Below are 20471 nucleotides of genomic sequence, written 5' to 3' on the forward strand. Positions count from 1 at the left end.
GGAAATAAGCACTGTCGCCTCCTCGCGAAAATGTTCTTGAGTTTCTGCTGTACAGAGCATCAATCTCTCACTCTAACATACGTGCACAAACACACATACATACACAAATTCCTCATACTATTTATAGCCTTTAGGTTTTTCTCTCCACTGGGTCTTTCTGCTGCCAGCAGCCTTTTTTGTCTGGGCCGCAGAGGGCCAGCCCTACAAACGTAAAAGTCCGTCACTGACTGACTGATTGATGAAGTTACACGATTGGTTGGCCGAGTGTTGGAGTTTCCTCATTGGCTTTTTAGCTCTTTCAAAATGAAAAGGCGGGAACAGTTCTTTATGCAAATGAGCCCGTCCAGCACGACGCGTCCGGCTCACGAAACTTGGACCAAGCTGTGAAACTAGGCGATCTAGTTTCTAAAATTAAACGAGATTCAGCAGTGGCATAGACTATTTCTCTCTTAAAATGTTCTCAGAAGTAGATTCTGGTCGATTGTTTAGACGGAATAATAGAATGTTTACGAGCAGGCCGCCATGTTGTTTCCTGTTTGAAACAGAGAGCAGCAAGAGAAACTGTCGGACTATTCAGATTCAGCATCAGATTCAGATTCAAGATCTGGTTCCAGTTCCTTTTCTACGTCTATCCAGGAGCGTTTCTTGGCACTGGGGAAGTCTTTTCCTAAAGCTCCTCGGGTTAAAGGCCGAGATGTGTTGGCTGGGCTTTTTAAACTGCGGGAAAGTCTGACGGGGCGCATCAGGTGCATTCAACGATCGGGTACGTAAACGCTTGAACGGCCAGTTGAGTCGAGCAGCGCGTCCCCTATAGTGTCCTCACCGGACCTGGTGGACATGTACCGCTGGATTTAACATTATAGACATGACCGCTGACTGTCTGTGTAACAATTTAGCCACAAATTCACAGACTGACCGTACACGGTCCAGACATATACTCGGTATATGGACCGAGTCTTGTTTGCTCCAGAGAGCCAGAAGATAAAAGGGCAGGCGAGATAATGAAGCAGAAAAAGGGATAGACAGAATGAAGCACAAGCCTCAGCATGTGTCCATCTGAGGTCGTCCAACCGTGGCTTCTGAACTCCGCTAATCACCTCTGTCTGTGGAGCCCTCAGCTAGCCTTTTCTCTCCTAATAAAGCTGAATTCTCCACATTCTCTGACATCTTCTCCTTCCAGCTGCTGTAGTTCTCCACACCCTAGAGGCTTCAGGCTGTCAAAACAACACACGCCTGGCTGACCTCCAGCCCGCCGGCCTCGGGCCCACAGTCACAGCGCTGCCCACTCCTCATTCATACCCAAAACAAGCTGACACGTACAGCGCCACACCCTCAGCTACACTTACTACAACTCTACAAGTAAAAATACATGTAACTGTGTGCGAAGTAGCAGCAAACAACTATTTGTAAAGATTTCAGTCAGGAACATCTTGTCATGGATTAAACCATTTACTGCATGAATGGACATACAGTTATGCTTGGCGTTGATGGCTCCACTCTCAAGATGCTCCCTGGATTAGCCCAGCAGCATGCTAAGCCAAGACAGGGAACGCAATGCAGAAACCCCCCTACCAAGTATACAAGAGTGGGCCCTAAGCAAGATATTGAATACCATTTTAACCTTTGAGTCATGTATGTTAGGACTCTGAACTAGAAGGTGGAGGCTGGGGTGGTGGGGGCAAAGCTTTGCCAGCAGCAGCGGTGTGTAGCAGCATTGGTGTGGCAGGGATCAGTGGGAGCCATATTTAAATGGACCGCCTTGTCGTGAGAATGGGCTGTGATTGGTCTACGATAAGAAACAATGATTCAATCGGCTGGCTGTCAGCTGATTACAGCTGGGCCCTGGATAACGAGGCTTCATATAGTTGAGTAATGTCTACCTGAGCAGAGAATGAAGTCACTCTCCCTCTGTGTGTCCGAGCTTCTCCTCACTTTGTTGACATAGCCGGTCCCGCAACACATTCTTTTAGTGCATGTTCTTGCATGTGAGCGTGCACCACCATCTAGCTTATGCACACTGCTGTGCACTGCTCTCTGATGGCGGTTACAGCTGATATTGCCGTCCCGACCGACGGCACGGGCGTGGAAGCGTAGCACCCACCTTCCTGTTCCCCCTCAGGTTAACACTGTGGGCTCCGTCAGCACTGTTGCCGTTGTTTTCAATGTTAGCGCCGTTAGCACCGTTAGCTACGAGCTGTCGGATCAGCTGTCGCCATGTTGAGAGCCATGCAGAGGCAATAGAAATGCTCCCAATGTCGTATTTAGCATCTTTGAGTGAAGTTGTGTTGTGTTTTCCATCCAGTATCTATTTCTTTGCACTATTTTATTGTTTACAACTGCTGAACACTTGACTTGTATATAGACATTTGATTTTTATTTGATTTTTTTATTGTATTCTTTATTCTGTTATTTCTATTCTGTGTAGAGTTGCATAAAAAACATATTCCTTGTATGTACTGTATATACTTGGCGAAATAAACCTGATTCTGATTTTGTGTTTCAGTGCCAGACAACCCGCCTGTGAACGTGAGCGCGGCGCTGAACGGTACGGAGGTGCTGGTGGCGTGGGAGGGGCCTCCAGGGAAGCTGAATGGAGAACTGCAGGGCTACATGGTGGAGTACAGCACGCCGGACACACAGCAGGTCAGTCTTGCAACAAAACACAAACTTAGGATGATGTCTGACGTTGTTCGGGTCAGCCCTCAGCCCTCGATAAAATTTTGAAATTGTGTGAAATTATCAAAATAAAAAAATACGTAAAATCTGACATATTTTTTTCAGAAAATGTTGCTAAATAAACACACAAAACTTATTGTTCCAAAATATTTCTAAATGTAGAAACATAAACAAAATATTTCTAAACACTCCATAACTTATTTGAACGATGCACATTTTTTAGTTTTTGAGATAAGCTAATTTTTATAATCGGCTGCAAAGGTGTTTCGATAGTTTCGTTACATTCCGCACATAATATAACGTAATGACACAAAAGACAGAAGTCTTAGCATTCTGCTAAAAAAAGGAAATAATGTTCTATAGCTATTATGTTTGTTTGTTTTATTATTATTTTGGATCGATTTAAACAGGATCATGCATTTAACAATCAAAGTCAGTTTTTAAAGGGTTAAATCTGCCTGTTTCTGACCGTCTGCTTCTTTTCTTTTGTTGACAGTTGGTGGTGGACACTGGATTGGACTCTGAGTTGTCAATCAATCTGTCTGTCCCCCTGTCCAATGTGTCTTTTCGAGTGTGTGCCTATACAGGAGCGGGTCAAGGACCCTGGACCCCCACACAGACCGTGACCCTTATTACTCCAGGTGAGTGACAATAAGCATCAAAACTACTGATGAAAATATGCAAAACAGCAATACTGCATCCACTTTGAAATATTTAATTTTATTTATTTATTTATTTTTATGCATCATTTTGTAAGCAGCAGTCTTATTTTAGCTTCAGTAGCATTATATTATAATGACCGTAATCAGGTTTTACTACGAGGTGTCAGGTGTTGTTTCATATAAATTCTGCACAGATAAACATGTTATTTGGTTTTTTTTCCCCCCGACAGTCAAAATATTGACATGAGCTCTGTTTTTTCTTTTCTCCCACAGAATTGGAGGAATTAAGAGGTGAGTAATAACCGGCTTTGCACATGCAAAACTACAAAACTCGCTCTGCTGTGACCTCTCGGAGTGACACGTAATGACACAGTGACAGTGGAAGTGAGCTCATGGTGTTTTTTATCGACCACAGGACTTCTCTTTCTTATTCTCTGTCACTGGGTTCCTCCATGAGCCCGAAAGTTCCTTCCTGTGTATCTCAGATAAAAACAAGGAAGGAAGAGAAAAAAGAGAAGAGAGAGACGGGAAAGGGGAAGAGGGGTGGTGGTGGGGTGAATGGGGAGACGCATCATAAATATTTATAACAGACAGGAACAGTGTTGCATCTCTGTTTGCTTAGTCTAATAGAGCCGGACAGACAATTCAAACAACGGGAATGGCAGATAAAAGAGGAGGCAGGGAAAGTTGGGGGAGGGGGCGGGGGGGGAGTTAGAGGACAAGTTAAGTTGGGTGGAGGTTGTGAAAGAATAGCAGTAGCTTGGGAGGGAACACATTCAATGTGAGAGAAGGGACAACAAAACAGTAGATGTTTTGAGAATGAGGGGAAGAAGAGCATATTTTTAGTAAGTAGAAATGTTTAGATATAGCTCAACAAATATGGAGGGCAGGACTGAGGTCACTTAGTCAAGTTGAAACATGTTTTTCCTCACAATAATGCTGCATTTGAATGTATGTAATAAGAACTAGGGCTGTCAATCGATTCAAATTATTTAATCATGATTAATTGCAAATTAATCACACATTTTTTATCTGTTCAAAATGTACCTTTAAGGGAGATTTGTCAAGTATTTAATACTCTGGTATTTAATACTAGTGTCATGCCACTTTTGCATGGGCATGTAATTAAATTAGGGCTGTCAATCGATTAACATATTTAATCGCGAGTAATCGCATGATTAATTAATTGCACATTTTTTATCTGTTAAAAATGTACCTTAAAGGGAGATTTGTCAAGTATTTAATATTCTTATCAACATGAGAGTGATAAAAAATGCTGTTTTATGTAAATGTATGTATATATTTACTATTGGAAATCAATTCACAACACAAAACAATGACAAATATAGTCCAGAAACCCTCACAGGTACTGCATTTAGCGTAAAAAATATGCTCAAATCATAACACGGCAAACTGCAGCCCAACAGACAACAACAGCAAACATCAAAACATAGTCCCTATTTTTTGTCCCTTTGGTTGCTCCATAATCCTTAAAAGACACTCATGACTGAACCCTCTTCTGTCTCCGTCCACACCCCTTCCCTTCCCTTCCCTCAGGTCCGTCATCGCCCCCGGCCTTTTCCTGGCACTGGTGGTATGTGGTGATGGCCATCGCCGGCGCCGTGGCCATAGCTGTGCTCATGGCTGTTTACGTGGCCAAGCTGCGGCGCAAGGAGACGCGATTTGGGTGCGTAGGCTTGTTGCCGCTCTGCGTGGGTTGAAGGGAGGGACCCGATAGCTGTTGCCAAACCAAAAAAAAAATCTTCAGTGTTTTTCAGCTTCTTGACCCAGTTGCCTCACAATTCTGAAGCATTTGGATGCAGTAGAAAAACATCTGTTTTGAAAAACCAATGAATTCTGGAGCAATGCCATGCTTTCAGCTGTGTTTATACATCTGCTTGGAGAGACCTCTTATTGTGTGTTTGGCCCTGATTTATATGATGTGTTTCCGTTCACAGAGAGGCGTTTGAGCCCATGATGGAGAGCGGAGAGCTGGTGGTCAGGTACCGCGCCCGCCGCACCTACAGCCGCAGGACGACAGAAGCAACACGTGAGTTCCCCTCTCTGCACCGACATGTTACCCAGGAAGATGACACTTTATATTTCCTCCTGACTGTCCCTACAGCAGCATCTCTCAGCGTGCCCAAACATGCCCCATGTCCCCGGGATAGATAGCAATACTAAACAGGTAGCATCTTCTCTCACGCCCTGGGCTTGGTTCCATGGAAGGATCTCTGTGGGATATACAATGACACATCTATTCCCCGCATTTCAAGATAGGAATCACGTCCGCGGTTTGACTTCGGTTGATCAAAGGCAAGAACACGACCAAGCAAGAGTAAATTCATTCACCACAGCTGTGAAAGCAGCCCTGGAGTGTTCAGTCAGCTGACATACTCCACAACAACACTGTGCCCCTTGTGCTTGTACTATGTGTTTTATCTTTTTACTATCATATCAATTAGATGTGCTGTGAATCCATTCGTGAAGTTGTGCCCTGTATAATCAGGCCTGAACAGCAGGTGACTGGACTACATTTTACAGGGTTTCCCGTGTTACGACCAGTGAGGTTTGGACCCAAATGCAGACACATACAACGGCGTGGAAGTAGAACAAAGGCTTTATTGCCAAAAGCATGAATGGGGAATGGAAGGAGGGAAAGTCAAGGCTGTAAATGAGCAGGGCAGACAGACAGGTGGTGCTCCTAGGCACAGGAGAACAAACATTAGGGAACAAAAACAAGATTAAAAACTAGGAACGAAAAACTCTGTATATAATAATGCTGAGCAGCCGAGGCAAAAATACCACTTGTGTTGAGTCAACGATCTGGCGAAGAGTGACTGGAGAACCAGGGTATTTATACTGTGGTTGATGATTAGATGAGAGGCAGGTTGAGCAGGTGAGTTGATTGCATTTGAAAAAGAGAGAGAGTCTGCAGAGGAAAAGAGCCTCACACACACACACACACACACACACACACACACACACACACACACACACACACACACACACAAACAGCCAGGCACGCCCACACGAGACAGACAGGGAACTGGACACAGGGAAAAAGGAAAAAGACACACTAGGAAGGCTGATGGCACGGATGGAACCGTCACATCCTAGGCAGTATGGAAAAGTATGGAATTTCATTTTTGTAATTTCCAGGTCTGGATGAGTATGGAAAAAAAGAAAAGAGAGTATGGAAAAACATTTCCAGACTATTGCCCCTATTCTGTTTGCTAAAATATTAAATTCAGAATTTCTAAAAATAAACTGATCATACAAGCAGAGTGTTTTTCACAGCGTTTGGAGCAGCCAGTGCAGCTAAAGTCAAGCCAAGTCTTGTTTTGATTCAGCGCAGTGGCGACATGCTCATACAAACTAAAGAGGTGCCATCCACTATGAAGAGTCTTGAAGCTCTTCAGCACCATCAGATTCTCGTTATACCATAAAAACTGTATTAGTGTTAAAATTACTGCCCAAAATGTTCCGCTCGCACCTCATTGGTGCTCGCATAAAAGGCCTCACCTCCTCAAAGTCCCAGGATGGATTTCTGTTCCAGTATGTCCCTGTTGCCCATAGAGGGGTGGCGCTTTGAGTGGTCGGAAGACTACAAAAGCGCTATATAAATGCAAGTCCATTTACTATAATTGTTTTTCACTTAGAGCAGCTTTGCCCCGAGTACAAAATCTTTGACAGTGGAACGTCGTCCAACTTTCTGCGTAGGGCTGTGGGCTGAACGGCCACAATGGGTAAAGGGCTGGCTTTACAATCCCAAATACAAAGCCTGGTTGGTTAAATAATTCCAAATGGGAAAAGAAAGCTGGATGCAAACTTTGCGTTATATCATTTGATATCTCAACCATGGGGGAGGCGCCGAAGCACTGTAGTCTTGTCACAGCATCCTCTGCACCCCGAGTCACAAAGTCACAAAGTCAAATATGGTCTGAAAAATCTACCAAGAAGTCTGGAAAACTATGGAATTTTGAAAGGGAAATTTTGATTTTAGGCATTTTACAGTCAGAGCAGAGCAGAGGAAGGAGGGACGGGGGAAGGTGAAATCAAGATAACAGCAGATTGTGCTAAAGGGGATCCTGTTCCATCAGGAAGTGAGTGACTTGACATACCCCGCATGTGAATTAGATTTCAAACTGAAGCAGCCTGAAACAACAGACGAGGAGTTACGTGACTTCTCTGACTGGAGCTCATCGGGGAGTAAAGAGGGAGTTTCAAGTCTTGTCCAGGTGGAGCTACGATCTCGTACTGGTTGAAGATGCAGCAGTGGTTTGAAGTGTGTTTTGTGTGCTATCACCAGCCAGCCAGCAGTCCCTGTGAGTCCTCGTGATGACAGACAGAGATACGTACCTGTAAACACAGCACCCTGACTCTAATTTCACACAGCTGGGTCACATTGTCCCAGGTGTACACGCAATATTAGCGTAGACCTCTCATACGCAAGTCTCAGCTTGCTGCAGCCACAAAGAGGCCAGGGGAAAACTGGAGAGGAAAACAAAACAAAAACGTATTCAGTGAGTAAAATGAGACCAGCCCAAAAAAAAAAAAGATGTGGAGATAATTTGTACTCTGAGTGAATGTGAGGAAAGCTCTCTGGGAATAAAGGAAGGGGTCAGACTGGAGGGATCTGGGCGGGATTTACGCTGCTGACCAGTAATTTTGGCAAATTCTCAGGACAGAGTTGAAACCCTGGGGCTCCGGTTATTGCATGCATTGGCTAATAGTTGGTCACGCCAGCATGTGTTGGAACATGCCTGAGGACTGAGCACATTGTTGTTGGACGCGTGGCAGATTGATAGTGTAGCAGCAGCTGGACAAGGGTCTCTGATGCATGTCGTTGCCTTGTCATATCCTGGCCCAGATGTGAAAACAGAGCTGACGTCTGCTCGCCACCACACAGCTGGATGACACCCAGCTGGTTGAAGGGATTCAGGGATATTTAAACTCCCCAACCGGGTCCATGTCAGGATCACATGGTCACATGATGTCCCACACCTGAAAAATGGTGTGAGAGAACAGTGGACACATTGACACGATTTTGAATTAGTTTTTATATTTGTATAGTTTTTTACTCCTTTTTCAGCAGCTTGAGTTTTTGTTTTCTAGTTCAGGTTTAATTAGTTTTTTGTTTTAGTTTTACTAAAATTGTGTTTGCAATGTAGTCTCAAATAGTAATACTTTTGAAAGTAAGACTTTTCGTAAGATATAATAATTGACATTTAGAGTGTTTGTAGGGGTGTAAGAAAATTATATTGGATGTTACAGGGACTGTGATGAATGCAAATGCAGATCCCACTGTTCTGGTTGCATAAAAAAGTTAACTTTTTTTTACTCAGATTTTATGCATATGGTGGTGTTGATAGTTTTCCTAAAATTAGATTTTAAAAAAAAAGAAGAAAATCACAATATATCGCAATATATTGAATCTTAACCCCTGTATCATGATACGTATCGTATCGCCAGATCCTAGCCAATACACAGCCCCATGGGTTTATAGCATTTTTTGAACAGGACTTTTTGCATTAAAAACAATAGATAATTAACTTTTTAATGCATTAATGCAAATTAAAATAACATAACGTAAGGCCCACTTTAAAATGCATTCTTTTGCAATAAAAAGATGAAAACGAAAAAAAGATTTTTTTTTCTGGTGAGTTTTACAAGTAAACAGGGTGGTTTTAGTTCAGTTATAGTCTTATTTGCATTTTTATTCAAGCTGGTAGTGTTTATTCACACTTTGTTTTTGGCTTAGCGTCGTGCATTGTGGTTTTACAATCTGGCTGTTTTTCTCTCTTTTCTGTGTTCCTCGTTAAATTGCTTCACGGCCTATTAAAACGCCTTATTTTCTCCTCCTCAGTGAACAGCCTGGGCATCAGCGACGAGCTGAAGCAGAAGCTCCAAGACGTGATGGTGGACAGACATAAACTAACCCTGGGAAAGACCCTGGGAGAAGGTACTGCTTTGTTTTAGCTTGTTTTGTAACTTGCGTGTCAGTCTCATTTCTAGGACAGCTGGGAGTTAATATGTAGTTTAAGTAGAGGGACTGCCTGACAAACAGCAAGTTGGAAAAGGCATTTATAAACGCCTTTGTTTCAGGGTTGGTAAATAGTACATAGTCAGGTCTTATCTGACACTTATCTCCAGTCATTTCCATCTGACACCAATGTGGTTTGACCCCAGGTGTAGTGTAACAGTTTACAATGTGATAACCTGATAGCTCTGTAATTTGTACCACTCTTTATAGAGGACGGAACCTGCCAAAATCAAAATAAATTAATAAATAAATAACTCAATAAATAAATATGTCATATGCATAAATACATGAATAAATAAAAACTAACATTTTAAATAAATAAAAAATAAATAACAAAGAACTGCAGAAATAAATTAAAAAATGAATGAAAATAAAAACAGAAATAAATAAAAGGGAAAATGAAACAGAGTAAATAAATAATGGATTTAGTAGAAAGATAAATAAGTAAAGAATCAAATTGAAACAGAAATATCAATTTATGTCACATTTTATCAATTAATGAATGGCTACGTTTATTTTTAAAGACTATATAATGACTATATATTTATTTATTTATCAATTAATTTATTCATTTAATCATTTATTTTTTATTTCGGCAGGTTCCGTCCTCCATTACTCTTCAGTGTTTGATCAGACATCTAATGTTGTTGCATCTAAACTGGGAGTTAGATTGTGTTTAATTTCTTTCGACAGGGGAGTTTGGCTCCGTGATGGAAGGACTGCTGACTCAGGAGGAGTCTTTCCTCAAAGTTGCTGTGAAGACTATGAAGAGTGAGTAGACAGTCAAAGTACTCAGCAATCCCCACAATGACTCCCTTCATCTTGGGAACACAGGCCATATTGATGGACAGCCCCTTGGGTCAAGTGCTGGGGGGCAAAAATGTCAGTTTTCGATCAGAAAACAGACGACGACGCAGCTCGTAAAAGATATTGGCAGAAGAAAGAGTTGACCCCTTATTGACCGTGGTGCCAAAGCAAAGACAACTGTATAAAAAGTTGAGGGGAAAAGATGAATTTTTTAAACAGCGCCACCCTCTTATGGGAGATTTCTGCCAGTTTCAAGCTGTGGTGACTAAGTTAAAACAAACTCAGTGGTAAAAACTGCTAACATGTATTAAATGATAGTTTAATAAATTCAGGAGCCAAAAACCTCTGAAATAAAAGTCTGTTTCTCACCTTGGCAGTGTGTGCCGTGAGCTAGACATAACCACACGGTCTCACCTCTGTCTCGTCTCCTCCACAGTTGCCATCTGTACCCGCTCAGAGATGGAAGATTTCCTCCGTGAAGCTGCCTGCATGAAAGAGTTTGACCATGCCAACGTCATGAGGCTTCTAGGTGAGTCCGGATCCATGCTGCCCGGCACGTCATGGGTCTGCTCATTCACATTACTAGATAGAGACAGTGGAGGTGAATACATTAAGATTAAAAATAACATTTAAAAACTTAAACAGCAATAGGTCTGCTGTTTAGAAACACTGTCCAAATTATCAGGATTCCTCAGGTTCCCCACAAACCACACTATGAACAGTTTTTAAAAAGGAGCTTATTTTGGGCTTATTTTCAGGTGCATACTTGTATTTTGGGTTTCTACTAGAACATATTTACATGCTTTAATGTTCAAAAAACGCTTTACTTTTCTCATACCGGCTTTGTTTGACGGTGTTCCAAACTAACCGCTAGGCAGGTATTATGCAAATGTGGTACTTGGTGACATCCAGTGTTTACACTAGACTTTTATTTTTATGGCCGTTAATATTCCAGAATTCCGTCAATATAGAACAACTACCAGAAATACTGTATGTCTTAAATAGCCATATAATACATTTGCCATAAATTGAAAATAATTTACATGAAGAAGCGGTCTAAAAAATAAAATAATAGGCTGTTCGGTCCGATTTCCGCGTTTGTCAAATTCTGAATAGTGTTGTGTGGCTCATAGGGCTGCAGCCTACCGAATAGTTTTTATGCTTCATTCATAACGTTGACATTCAAATTATTATTAATACCTTACCGAAACATTGCGTGCAGTTCACCTTCTCTTCCCCTCTATGCGTGCGGCGTTGCGCTCCTCGTCTCTGTGTTTGTCTCGGTCGGAAAATTTCTAAATATATTGAAGAAACACTGATGTAATCATTATTTATATCATCGTTGTAGCGGCTTGGTCAGAGCCCTTTGTTTGTTCCGCATTTACACAGTCAGCTGGCTGGCTATATGAACGTATTAAACTTTTATATAATATATGTTTTTATTTAAGTTGTCTTGGCAACATATCTTACAATATTAGTCTATTTAAAATGCTATTAATTAATTAATTAATTAATTTGATATATTTCCCAAAGGACATTTTTAGCCGTTGATCATTTAATCTGCCGGACAATTACATGTGATACCGGCTAAAAGCCGGCATATGCCGGTTACCATAAACCCTGGTGACATCACCATGTTACGGAAGAAAAGGTGGGACTTGAAGCCAGGCATTTCAGGCAGTTCAGGAGTAGCGTTTCTGTGGGGGAGAGTAACTCCCTTCTTTCTGGACTTTGTAATTTTGCAGACCTTTTACATGCACAAAAAAACTATAAAACACACTAAAAGAAAGGGAAAAAGCACAAAAGCATAATAAGTCATCTTTAATGGAAATACTTTCTACCAAAGAAATAGTTCAGATTCACTGCATTTTCTGGAGATTATCAAGAGTAACAGTGACTCTGTCTGGAAAGACTAAATGTTTGAGACGAATATCTCAAAACCTGGGCTAATGAAACCGTAATTATTTACATGACTAAATACCACTGAAGGTGAGCGAGAAAATTTGTTTGTTTGTTTTTTGTAATTTGGGTGAACTGACCCTTTAAAATACTGTCTTCATAATTAGCGAATTCAACACTGAGCTGTTTTGAGATAATGACTGAAAGTTATATACGTACAGGTCATGTCTCTGTGTATAACACTAAGCTGATGTGTTTTTACAGGTGTGTGTCTGCAGACTGTGGAGAGTGAAGGTTACCCCTCCCCTGTGGTCATCCTGCCCTATATGAAACACGGAGACCTGCACAGCTATCTGCTGTACTCCAGGCTGGGAGACTGTCCTGTGGTAAGTCTGATTTCACACAATAAAATCACAGAGTCAGCATCACACGTGCAAACGCAGTCAGTCGCACGCACACAGTTTAACAACTTAATGGGTTCGGGGGTTTAGAAGTTCACATGAATGTCTGTCAGCAAAATGGGATCCAAAGGTCAACATAGACGTAAAGTATTTGTTACAGCAAGGCCTCATCTACTCCTCTTTGGCAGTGCGTACATTCTGAGATCATGCAAACAAGAGACATGTGTCTGTCGTTGCTATCTGCAGTTTTATTTATTAATGGATGAGATGTTTTCTTGGAATCGACAACTGCAACACGCAGTAAGTCCCAGAAGAGGCGGGTTGAGAAACAAAAGCCTAATCAAAACAAGATCCTTACAGAATGTTGAAACATCTATGAGTTCGGCAAACATTCAAAAACACAGCAATGTTGAACCCTGTTCTTCCCACAGGAGGAGGCTGTTAGTATCTGGAGCAGGCTGATCACAGAGCTGGACTCTAGTGCCCTCTACTGTGCAGAAAAAGAAATGTCAGCTGTGTGTGACTAAAAGCTTTTTCTCTCTGTGCTGTCCTGCAGTACCTCCCGTCTCAAATGCTGGTAAAGTTTATGGCCGATATTGCCCGAGGGATGGAGTACCTCAGCGAGAAGAGCTTCATCCACAGAGACCTCGCCGCTCGCAACTGCATGTAAGCACAATCTCTGCTTCCACTTTTACTCTCTCGGTTCCTGTATGTGTTATCACTTTGCTCTTAAACAGAACTAAAAGTAGACCAAGAGACTGTCAAAGCAACATTTGGGAGAGGGAAAGCCCAAAAAAGGCGGAATACGATGCTGAAAGGCATGCCACTTTCGCATGGGCATGTAATTAAATTGGGGCTATCAATCGAGTAACATATTTAATCGCGATTAATCGCATGATTAATTCATTTTAATTAATCACATATTTTTTATCTGTTCAAAATGTATCTTAAAGGGAGATTTTTCAAGTATTTAATACTCTTATCAACATGGGAGTGGATGAATATGCTTGCTTTATGCAAATGTATGTATATATTTATGACTGGAAATCAATTAACAAAACAAAACAATGACAAATATTGTCCAGAAACCCTCACAGGTACTGCATTTATCATAAAAAATATGCTCAAATCATAACATGGCAAACTGCAGCCCAACAGGCAACAACAGCTGTCAGTGTGTCAGTGTGCTGACTTGACTATGACTTGCCCCAAACTGCATGTGATTATCATAAAGTGGGCATGTCTGTAAAGGAGAGACATTTGTTTGTACCCATAGAGCCCATTTTCATTCACATATCTTGAGGTCAGAGGTCAAGGGACCCCTTTGAAAATGGCCATGTCAGTTTTTCCTCGACAAAATGTAACATAAGTTTGGAGCATTCAAGCTAGTATGACATGGCTGGCACCAATGGATTCCTTTGGTTTGTAGTTTCATATGATCCCAGTATCTTCACTCTAGCTTTAAAACTGAGCCCGCTACAACCTAAAAATTGAAAATTGCGTTAACGCGCTAAAGAAATTAGTGGCATTAAAACAAATTTGCATTTTCGCATTATTATCGCATTGACTTTAACTGCAGCTTTCAAGTAAATGTAGTGGAATAACAGCAAATTTACCTCTTAAATATAGTGTAGACTATAAGTTAAAAGTATCAACAGTAAACTTGTGCAGCACTTTGATTAATGTACTTTTGCAGTGCTGTAACACTCTGGTTTCTGTGCCTCAGGCTGAATGAGAACATGAATGTGTGTGTGGCCGACTTTGGCCTCTCCAAGAAGATCTACAATGGAGACTACTACAGGCAGGGGCGGATCTCAAAGATGCCCGTCAAATGGATCGCTATCGAAAGCTTGGCGGATCGCGTCTACACCACCAAGAGCGACGTGGTAAGTTCACCTACTGTGTGTGTATAAACATAATGGGGACTCACCTCCCATCTGGGGACCGGTCCCCACAAGGTTCACAATTTATTTTAGAGTTATTATTTACTTTAACTTATGGTTAGAATAGAGATTAAAGTCATACATCTCCCAAAATCTGTCCTTTGAGTTTCCAAAAGACCTGAAATTGATTCTAAAAGTTACAGTGGATTGTTTTAGTGGCAATAAATTTCACAGCAGATACAAGTATCAAAACCTTTATAGAAACATCTTAAAGCATAATGCATTACTCTACAGGTCATCCGCACACTTAGCGTTTTCTAATCAATTATCATTTCACCAATATATCACTAATAACATTACTTTGGAGGTACATTGTGTTGGATTTGGTGGCATCTAGTGGTGTGGTTGCAGATTGTCAAAGAAGAAAGTACTGTGCAAACTTTTTACAGCCAGCGTGTCGTAAAAAGTTGATTTTGGATGACTATTGCTTTAAGGTTATCGTAATGTTAAAGGTCTAGTCCAGAATTAGATGAACAGCAACAGCTGATATTATGACTGTATGTTTGCCTGATGGGCCCTAGTTTTCATGCACATGTGAAAGTGATCATGCAGTGTAAGTGTTAAAAAGGATGTGCATTCTTTAGTAAGTTGTACGTAAAAGTAGGATGTCCAGAAAGCCCAGACAAACATGTGTGTGTTATCTCCATAGCCAGTGTTTGACCAGTGCAGATTCATGTTTGAGAAGTGTGTGGCAAGGTGTGTAAAAGCTAAAGGAATTCAAAACTCATTAACCCTTTCCCTCCCTCTCTCTCTCTTTCTATCTCTCCGTCCCTCTCAGTGGTCGTTTGGAGTCACCATGTGGGAGATCGCCACGCGGGGCCAGACTCCCTACCCCGGCGTCGAAAACAGCGAGATTTATGATTACTTGAGACAGGGAAACCGTCTCAAACAGCCACCAGACTGTCTGGACAGCATGTGAGTTTTGACTCCTTCCCTTTCACATTCCTCACAAAACACACTCAGCTGATGATGAAGGAAAGGAAATCTTTTGCTTCCTGGTTAGAAGTACATTTTCACCAGAAAGCAATCAAGGCTGGAGGCTAAAAACAGTTCCAGTCTATCTGATTTTCAAGAAGCTCAGATGATAATTTGACTTTTTTTCCATGTTTCTTCAAGCTTAAGACAGTTTTCTATGATTTTCTTTATTACATTGTGAAATTAGTTTCACCCTAAATTGTTTAACAGCACTTTGAAAAGCAGCCTTTTGCTTGAATTTCAGATGACACGTTACTTTACAAGTTTCAGAAGGGAATGTATAATTTGGCAAAGATAAAATTCAGATAATTTTCTGAGACAATACACTTGCCAAGAGATAGAATTGGTAGGAGGAATTTCATAGAAAAGTCCAGTTATAATTAATAACGTAATAATGAGTATTCATTTATTATCTGGAAAAAAATACTTCCTAGGCTAATCTAGAAAAGAATTACATTTAACTCACTATAACTAGTGAAATTATTATGCAACTATTGGACCTGCACAATGAAGTGTTTAACAATGTGCTTACATTAAGTATTAAATGAGCATTTGTTCATCCGGTCCAGCTACTCCATGATGTTCTCCTGCTGGCTGCTGAGCCCCAAGGACCGCCCGTCATTTGAGGCCCTGCGCTGCGAGCTGGAGAAGGCCCTCGATGATCTACCGGACACCCAGGACCCAGACGAGATCTTGTACGTCAACATGGACGAGTCTTCCATGGAGCTAGGGGCCGTCGGCGGCCGTGACCCCATCGGGTTGCCGTCCCCTCTCTGCCTGAAGGGCCTGGACTCTGTGACCACGGTGGAGGTCCACCACCCCAACCGCTACGTCCTCTGTCCCCAACACGAGACCAACCGAGCCCTCTCCGACTCCCTGGAGAGCCTGGGCATGCCGGTGTCGTCCTCCGCGGCCACGCTGCCTCTACAACCGTCCTGCCGCTCCACTCCCAATCCCACCCCGACCGTCGAGCTGCTGGAGGACAGGGAGGGGTCCAGGAAAATGCCCTGGCAGTGATGGCTTCACTCTTACAAAAATGACAAGACTCATCACTGCCAAAGTGTGCCATCCTTTAATCCCCAGTCCAAGATCGAGATCCAGCCTCTTACTGTAAGAAACCCAATGTGCCCCTACATACAGATTTTGCACAAATACACTCACACACACACACACACGCACGGCCGAACGCATTCCAAGGAAGTGAAGGATTGTGGATTGTTTCCTTTGTCAACCCTCTCTCTTTCTGAAAAGAGCACATTTCCAAGTGAGTGTAAAAGTGACTGTGTGATTAGTGTAGCCGGAGGAACACTGTTACCAACGACAGACGGTGGGTGGACAAGTTTAGAGCACACGTTGTTGCCCACGAACACTGCAGCACAATCAGAGAAAAGAATTCCCAGTGGCTATAGCAATAAATAATATACCACATCTGCACAACTACCTGTGTACAGCGGATCGATCTCCTTCACGGGATTAAGCTAAAAAAAAGAAATCTTTGTGAAACCAGCTCAGACACTGCCAGGCTGAATCTACAACCAAACAAACTCAGAGGCTTGAACTTGTGAGTTAAGTGCTAACGTGGAGGACTCACACCAGCTGAGAAAAGTCTTCCTCTCATCCATCTGAATCCCTGCTTCTGTGGAACTCACAGACAAAATAACTTGGTAGGAAAGAAAGGAAGCAGTGAAGGTATCATCTGATGAAGACAACTGGCTGCTTTAAGGTTATATTGATACAGGTTATGAAGGACAATAAGAGGAGTTTATGGCTCATTTATCCACTTTGAGCTGTGGTTTCTGTATCTTCACTTTAAGGATGCTACACAGAAATCCTGAAGTTCACTTTACCTGAAGTTAGGAGACTTTTACCCTAAAGAGTGCTCCAGGGATGACGTATTTTTGTAGGCCAACCAGGAAGTTAGCATGACCCTGGGTTCCCTCGACAAAAAGCCAATGGGATTTTTCCATTTTGGATTATTGCAGAAAATAAGCTCTGTGGCAAACACGTTTATGATACTTACACGTTTTGTTCAGCAAGATAATCTCCACAAATGAACACCACTTTTAATGAAATACAACACGGTCGCATGAGAACGAGTTGTATACACAACGAGGCTGTAAAGGCGGACGAGTCGGCGTGATGACGTTTAGTAGTCTCATTTAGCCACTTGTTGCAACCGCCTTTTTAAAGACACATAAAGGCTTCAAAATTCACAAGTGGGATATTTATTGACGTTTTATATCGTAGAACAAAATGTTAAAATATCTTAAACTTGTGTTAACCACAGATCTTATTTCAGGCATCTGTCTAGTCTTCCAGATGAGGGAACCGGAAGTGCTAAAAGGCTAACTCATTTCCAGGTTTTAGGACTCATTCCAGTAGCACTCTATAGCCGCAACAGGATATGAATGAAATATGATTTTTTTTTAAATAAGTAATAACAGCTAAGTAATTAAGAGACCAAAATTTGCAAATGAAATTCCACTGCAGGCTTTAGAGACTTTCATGTGAAGCTGTTCTGAATGAGGAACCTACCATCTTATTACAGTAGTGTGTATGATAGCCTAATGTAGCGCTCTAACAACCGTCGTACTGCTAGTTGTGCATGAAGCACCATGAGCCAGTTACAGGTCACACAAGGCAACTCTTTCCTCGCTAAACACCTGTGAAAGTCCTGATTCAACTAGTCGATACATCTTTGTCATAACTCAGGAGACTTTGCTCAGCAGGTACTGGTCAAATAAAGAGGGTACAGATAAGCAGAGGCAGGTGGATGGATTGAGAGTAGGTACGGACATGGTGGAGTTACCCAGGGCAAATGGCAGGATAAGCTCCTCACCTTTGCTTTTGGCTCAAGCACAGTGTTATTACACATTTTGTAATTTTTTTTTTTTTTATGCTGAATTTTTTGTATTTCTACAATTTTGCACTAATATTTTTATATCATTGTATGTTTGTTTATAATTTGTATATCTTTTACTCTTTCATTTTGTGTTTTGATTTTCTTTCTGGACATTCTCAGTCGTCCTGCAGACGCCTCTCATGAAATCAGTTGCAACGCAGTCTCACAGCAATTCATGAAATAGTTACGAAATTTCATCTATTCTATTCATGTACATAGACACAAATTTCACTTTTTTTTTCGTGACGCTCAGCACAACTTTCAACGACGTAATTTTTGTGCTTTTTCCTAGGAATGTCCAGCAAGACATGACGCATGTGTGAATTTCCTCTTAAGTCTTTTCAAATCAAAACTACTTAGTTTGGTTTAGGAAAAGATCGATTTGGTTAGGTTTAGGCAACAAAACTACTTAGTTAGGTTTAGGAATAGATCGACTAGGTTAGATTTAGCAATAGATCGACTAGGTTAGGTTTAGGAAAAGATTGTGGTTTGGGTTAAAAATAACTCTGGAAGTGGCGTAACTTAAGTACAAAAGTTACGTGACAAATAAGTCAACGTTGACATGTAGTTTCACACGGGACATGAACACCAGCCTCCTGGGTGAAAGTCCTGTGTTTTTTCCACCCCGACCTCCTCCCTACGGAAGTTTTCTTTATACTTCCCGGTTCACAATTACGTGGCTTACATACAAATTGATTTTGTGCTGACCATCACGAAAAAATTTTAAAAATTCGTGTATGTACATGAATCAATACATTGAATTTGAACTGAAAGTGCTGTGCGACTGGGCTGTCAGTCACACATCGTAGGGCGTCCATTTTCCATAAATGAACAAAAGACTGGGAAACATGACTAACCTCGTCATCTGACATCATCCTGCCACTCTCTTCTTCTGGGATATTTTTATTTCTCGAGGTTTAGCACTGTAAATAGAAGTCTGGCACCAGCAGAGTCGAGGAGACAGAAAGCAGCAGCGAGTGTGTTCATCCAGACCTCTGCTGTGAGGTTCACTAGCTGCAACTTTGCATCATGCATGCACTTATTTTCATATATATATATATTTGCTTTAGTTCATTATTTTGTCATTGAAATGGACCATATTCCAACACACATTTTGGGAGAACAATTGTTTAAAATGAGGCGCTGTGTTTCTCAGATGTATACATCAAAAGGTACTTATATATGAAACAGTTTACAGTGATATTTTATACCTGTAGCATTACTGAAATTCCTTGTTAAGATGTCTATTCATTGCTATACATTTGGTACTGTATACTCATTGAGTAATAGTCCTACATTGTTTGCTGAGACTGAGGCACTACTCTAATTTGGTCTGCACAAATATTTCAATATATATCCAATTTCCACTCGGGATGCACTGATACCGGATCAGATATCGGGCCGATACTGACTCAAATAGCCACTCAATTCATTTCTATGTTTATATACCATATACATTATATACTGGCATTTTAATTCCTGTTTCATTTTTGAGCAATTTGTTGCTGATTATACTTTACCAAGTTGCTAGTGTACGATTTATTATTTTAATAAGAAATATCAATTCAGTAAATGTATATCTGTGTATTTATTTGTTACAATTTGTTTTACAAAGTTAGGAAAGTAATGTTTAAGTCAGGCCTGATGTTGCCTTGCACATAAAAGAATGATCCCAGTCACGTCTACACAGTGAGACACACAGCTTATTAATTAAACACTGGTATCGGATCTGTACTCGGTATCGGCCGATACCCATAGCCCAGGTATCGCTATCGATATCAGGACTGAAAAAGTCAGATCGGTGCATCCCTAATTTCAATGCAGAGACACCTACTGTGTTGAACCAACCCGTGTATTTGAAAAGAAATACTGATTCTCCAAACAGATCCCAGCAAAAACTGAATGATTCCAGTCGGTTCAGCCTTAATTCTCTACCTTCAGTGCCTTCAGAGAGCCAGTATTGTGCATTACAGTAAATGTGTGTGTGGATTGTGATTCTCCTGGTGTGTTGAATTGGGAGACTGAACTATAATTGCCTTTATATTGTTACTGTCATGATTTGTAAACAAAGTTTTATACAGTACCTACAGTATTTTGTATAAGAAATAAAAGTGTTCATCATGAATGAGCTCTCTTTCTCAGCTTTGTTGTAGTCAGTAT

At 41.3% G+C, this 20471-nt stretch overlaps 1 protein-coding gene across 1 annotated transcript in view; it reads left to right on the forward strand.

Annotated features, from left to right (window-relative positions):
- The window catches only part of axl (AXL receptor tyrosine kinase), a 43589-nt gene extending 23153 nt beyond the window's left edge, over positions 1-20436 (forward strand). The window contains exons 8-21 of the mRNA XM_074640184.1: positions 2504-2643; positions 3173-3317; positions 3612-3629; positions 4896-5025; positions 5297-5388; positions 9208-9303; positions 10078-10155; positions 10628-10720; positions 12355-12476; positions 13048-13157; positions 14218-14377; positions 15213-15349; positions 15979-18675; positions 18729-20436. Coding sequence (XP_074496285.1) covers positions 2504-2643; positions 3173-3317; positions 3612-3629; positions 4896-5025; positions 5297-5388; positions 9208-9303; positions 10078-10155; positions 10628-10720; positions 12355-12476; positions 13048-13157; positions 14218-14377; positions 15213-15349; positions 15979-16426 — 1769 coding nt within the window. The 3' untranslated portion in view covers positions 16427-18675; positions 18729-20436. The remainder of the gene's footprint in view (positions 1-2503; positions 2644-3172; positions 3318-3611; positions 3630-4895; positions 5026-5296; positions 5389-9207; positions 9304-10077; positions 10156-10627; positions 10721-12354; positions 12477-13047; positions 13158-14217; positions 14378-15212; positions 15350-15978; positions 18676-18728) is intronic.
- Positions 20437-20471: the final 35 nt, after the last annotated feature.

Source organism: Sebastes fasciatus, chromosome 7 (genome assembly GCF_043250625.1).
Source record: "Sebastes fasciatus isolate fSebFas1 chromosome 7, fSebFas1.pri, whole genome shotgun sequence".
NCBI lineage: Eukaryota > Metazoa > Chordata > Actinopteri > Perciformes > Sebastidae > Sebastes > Sebastes fasciatus.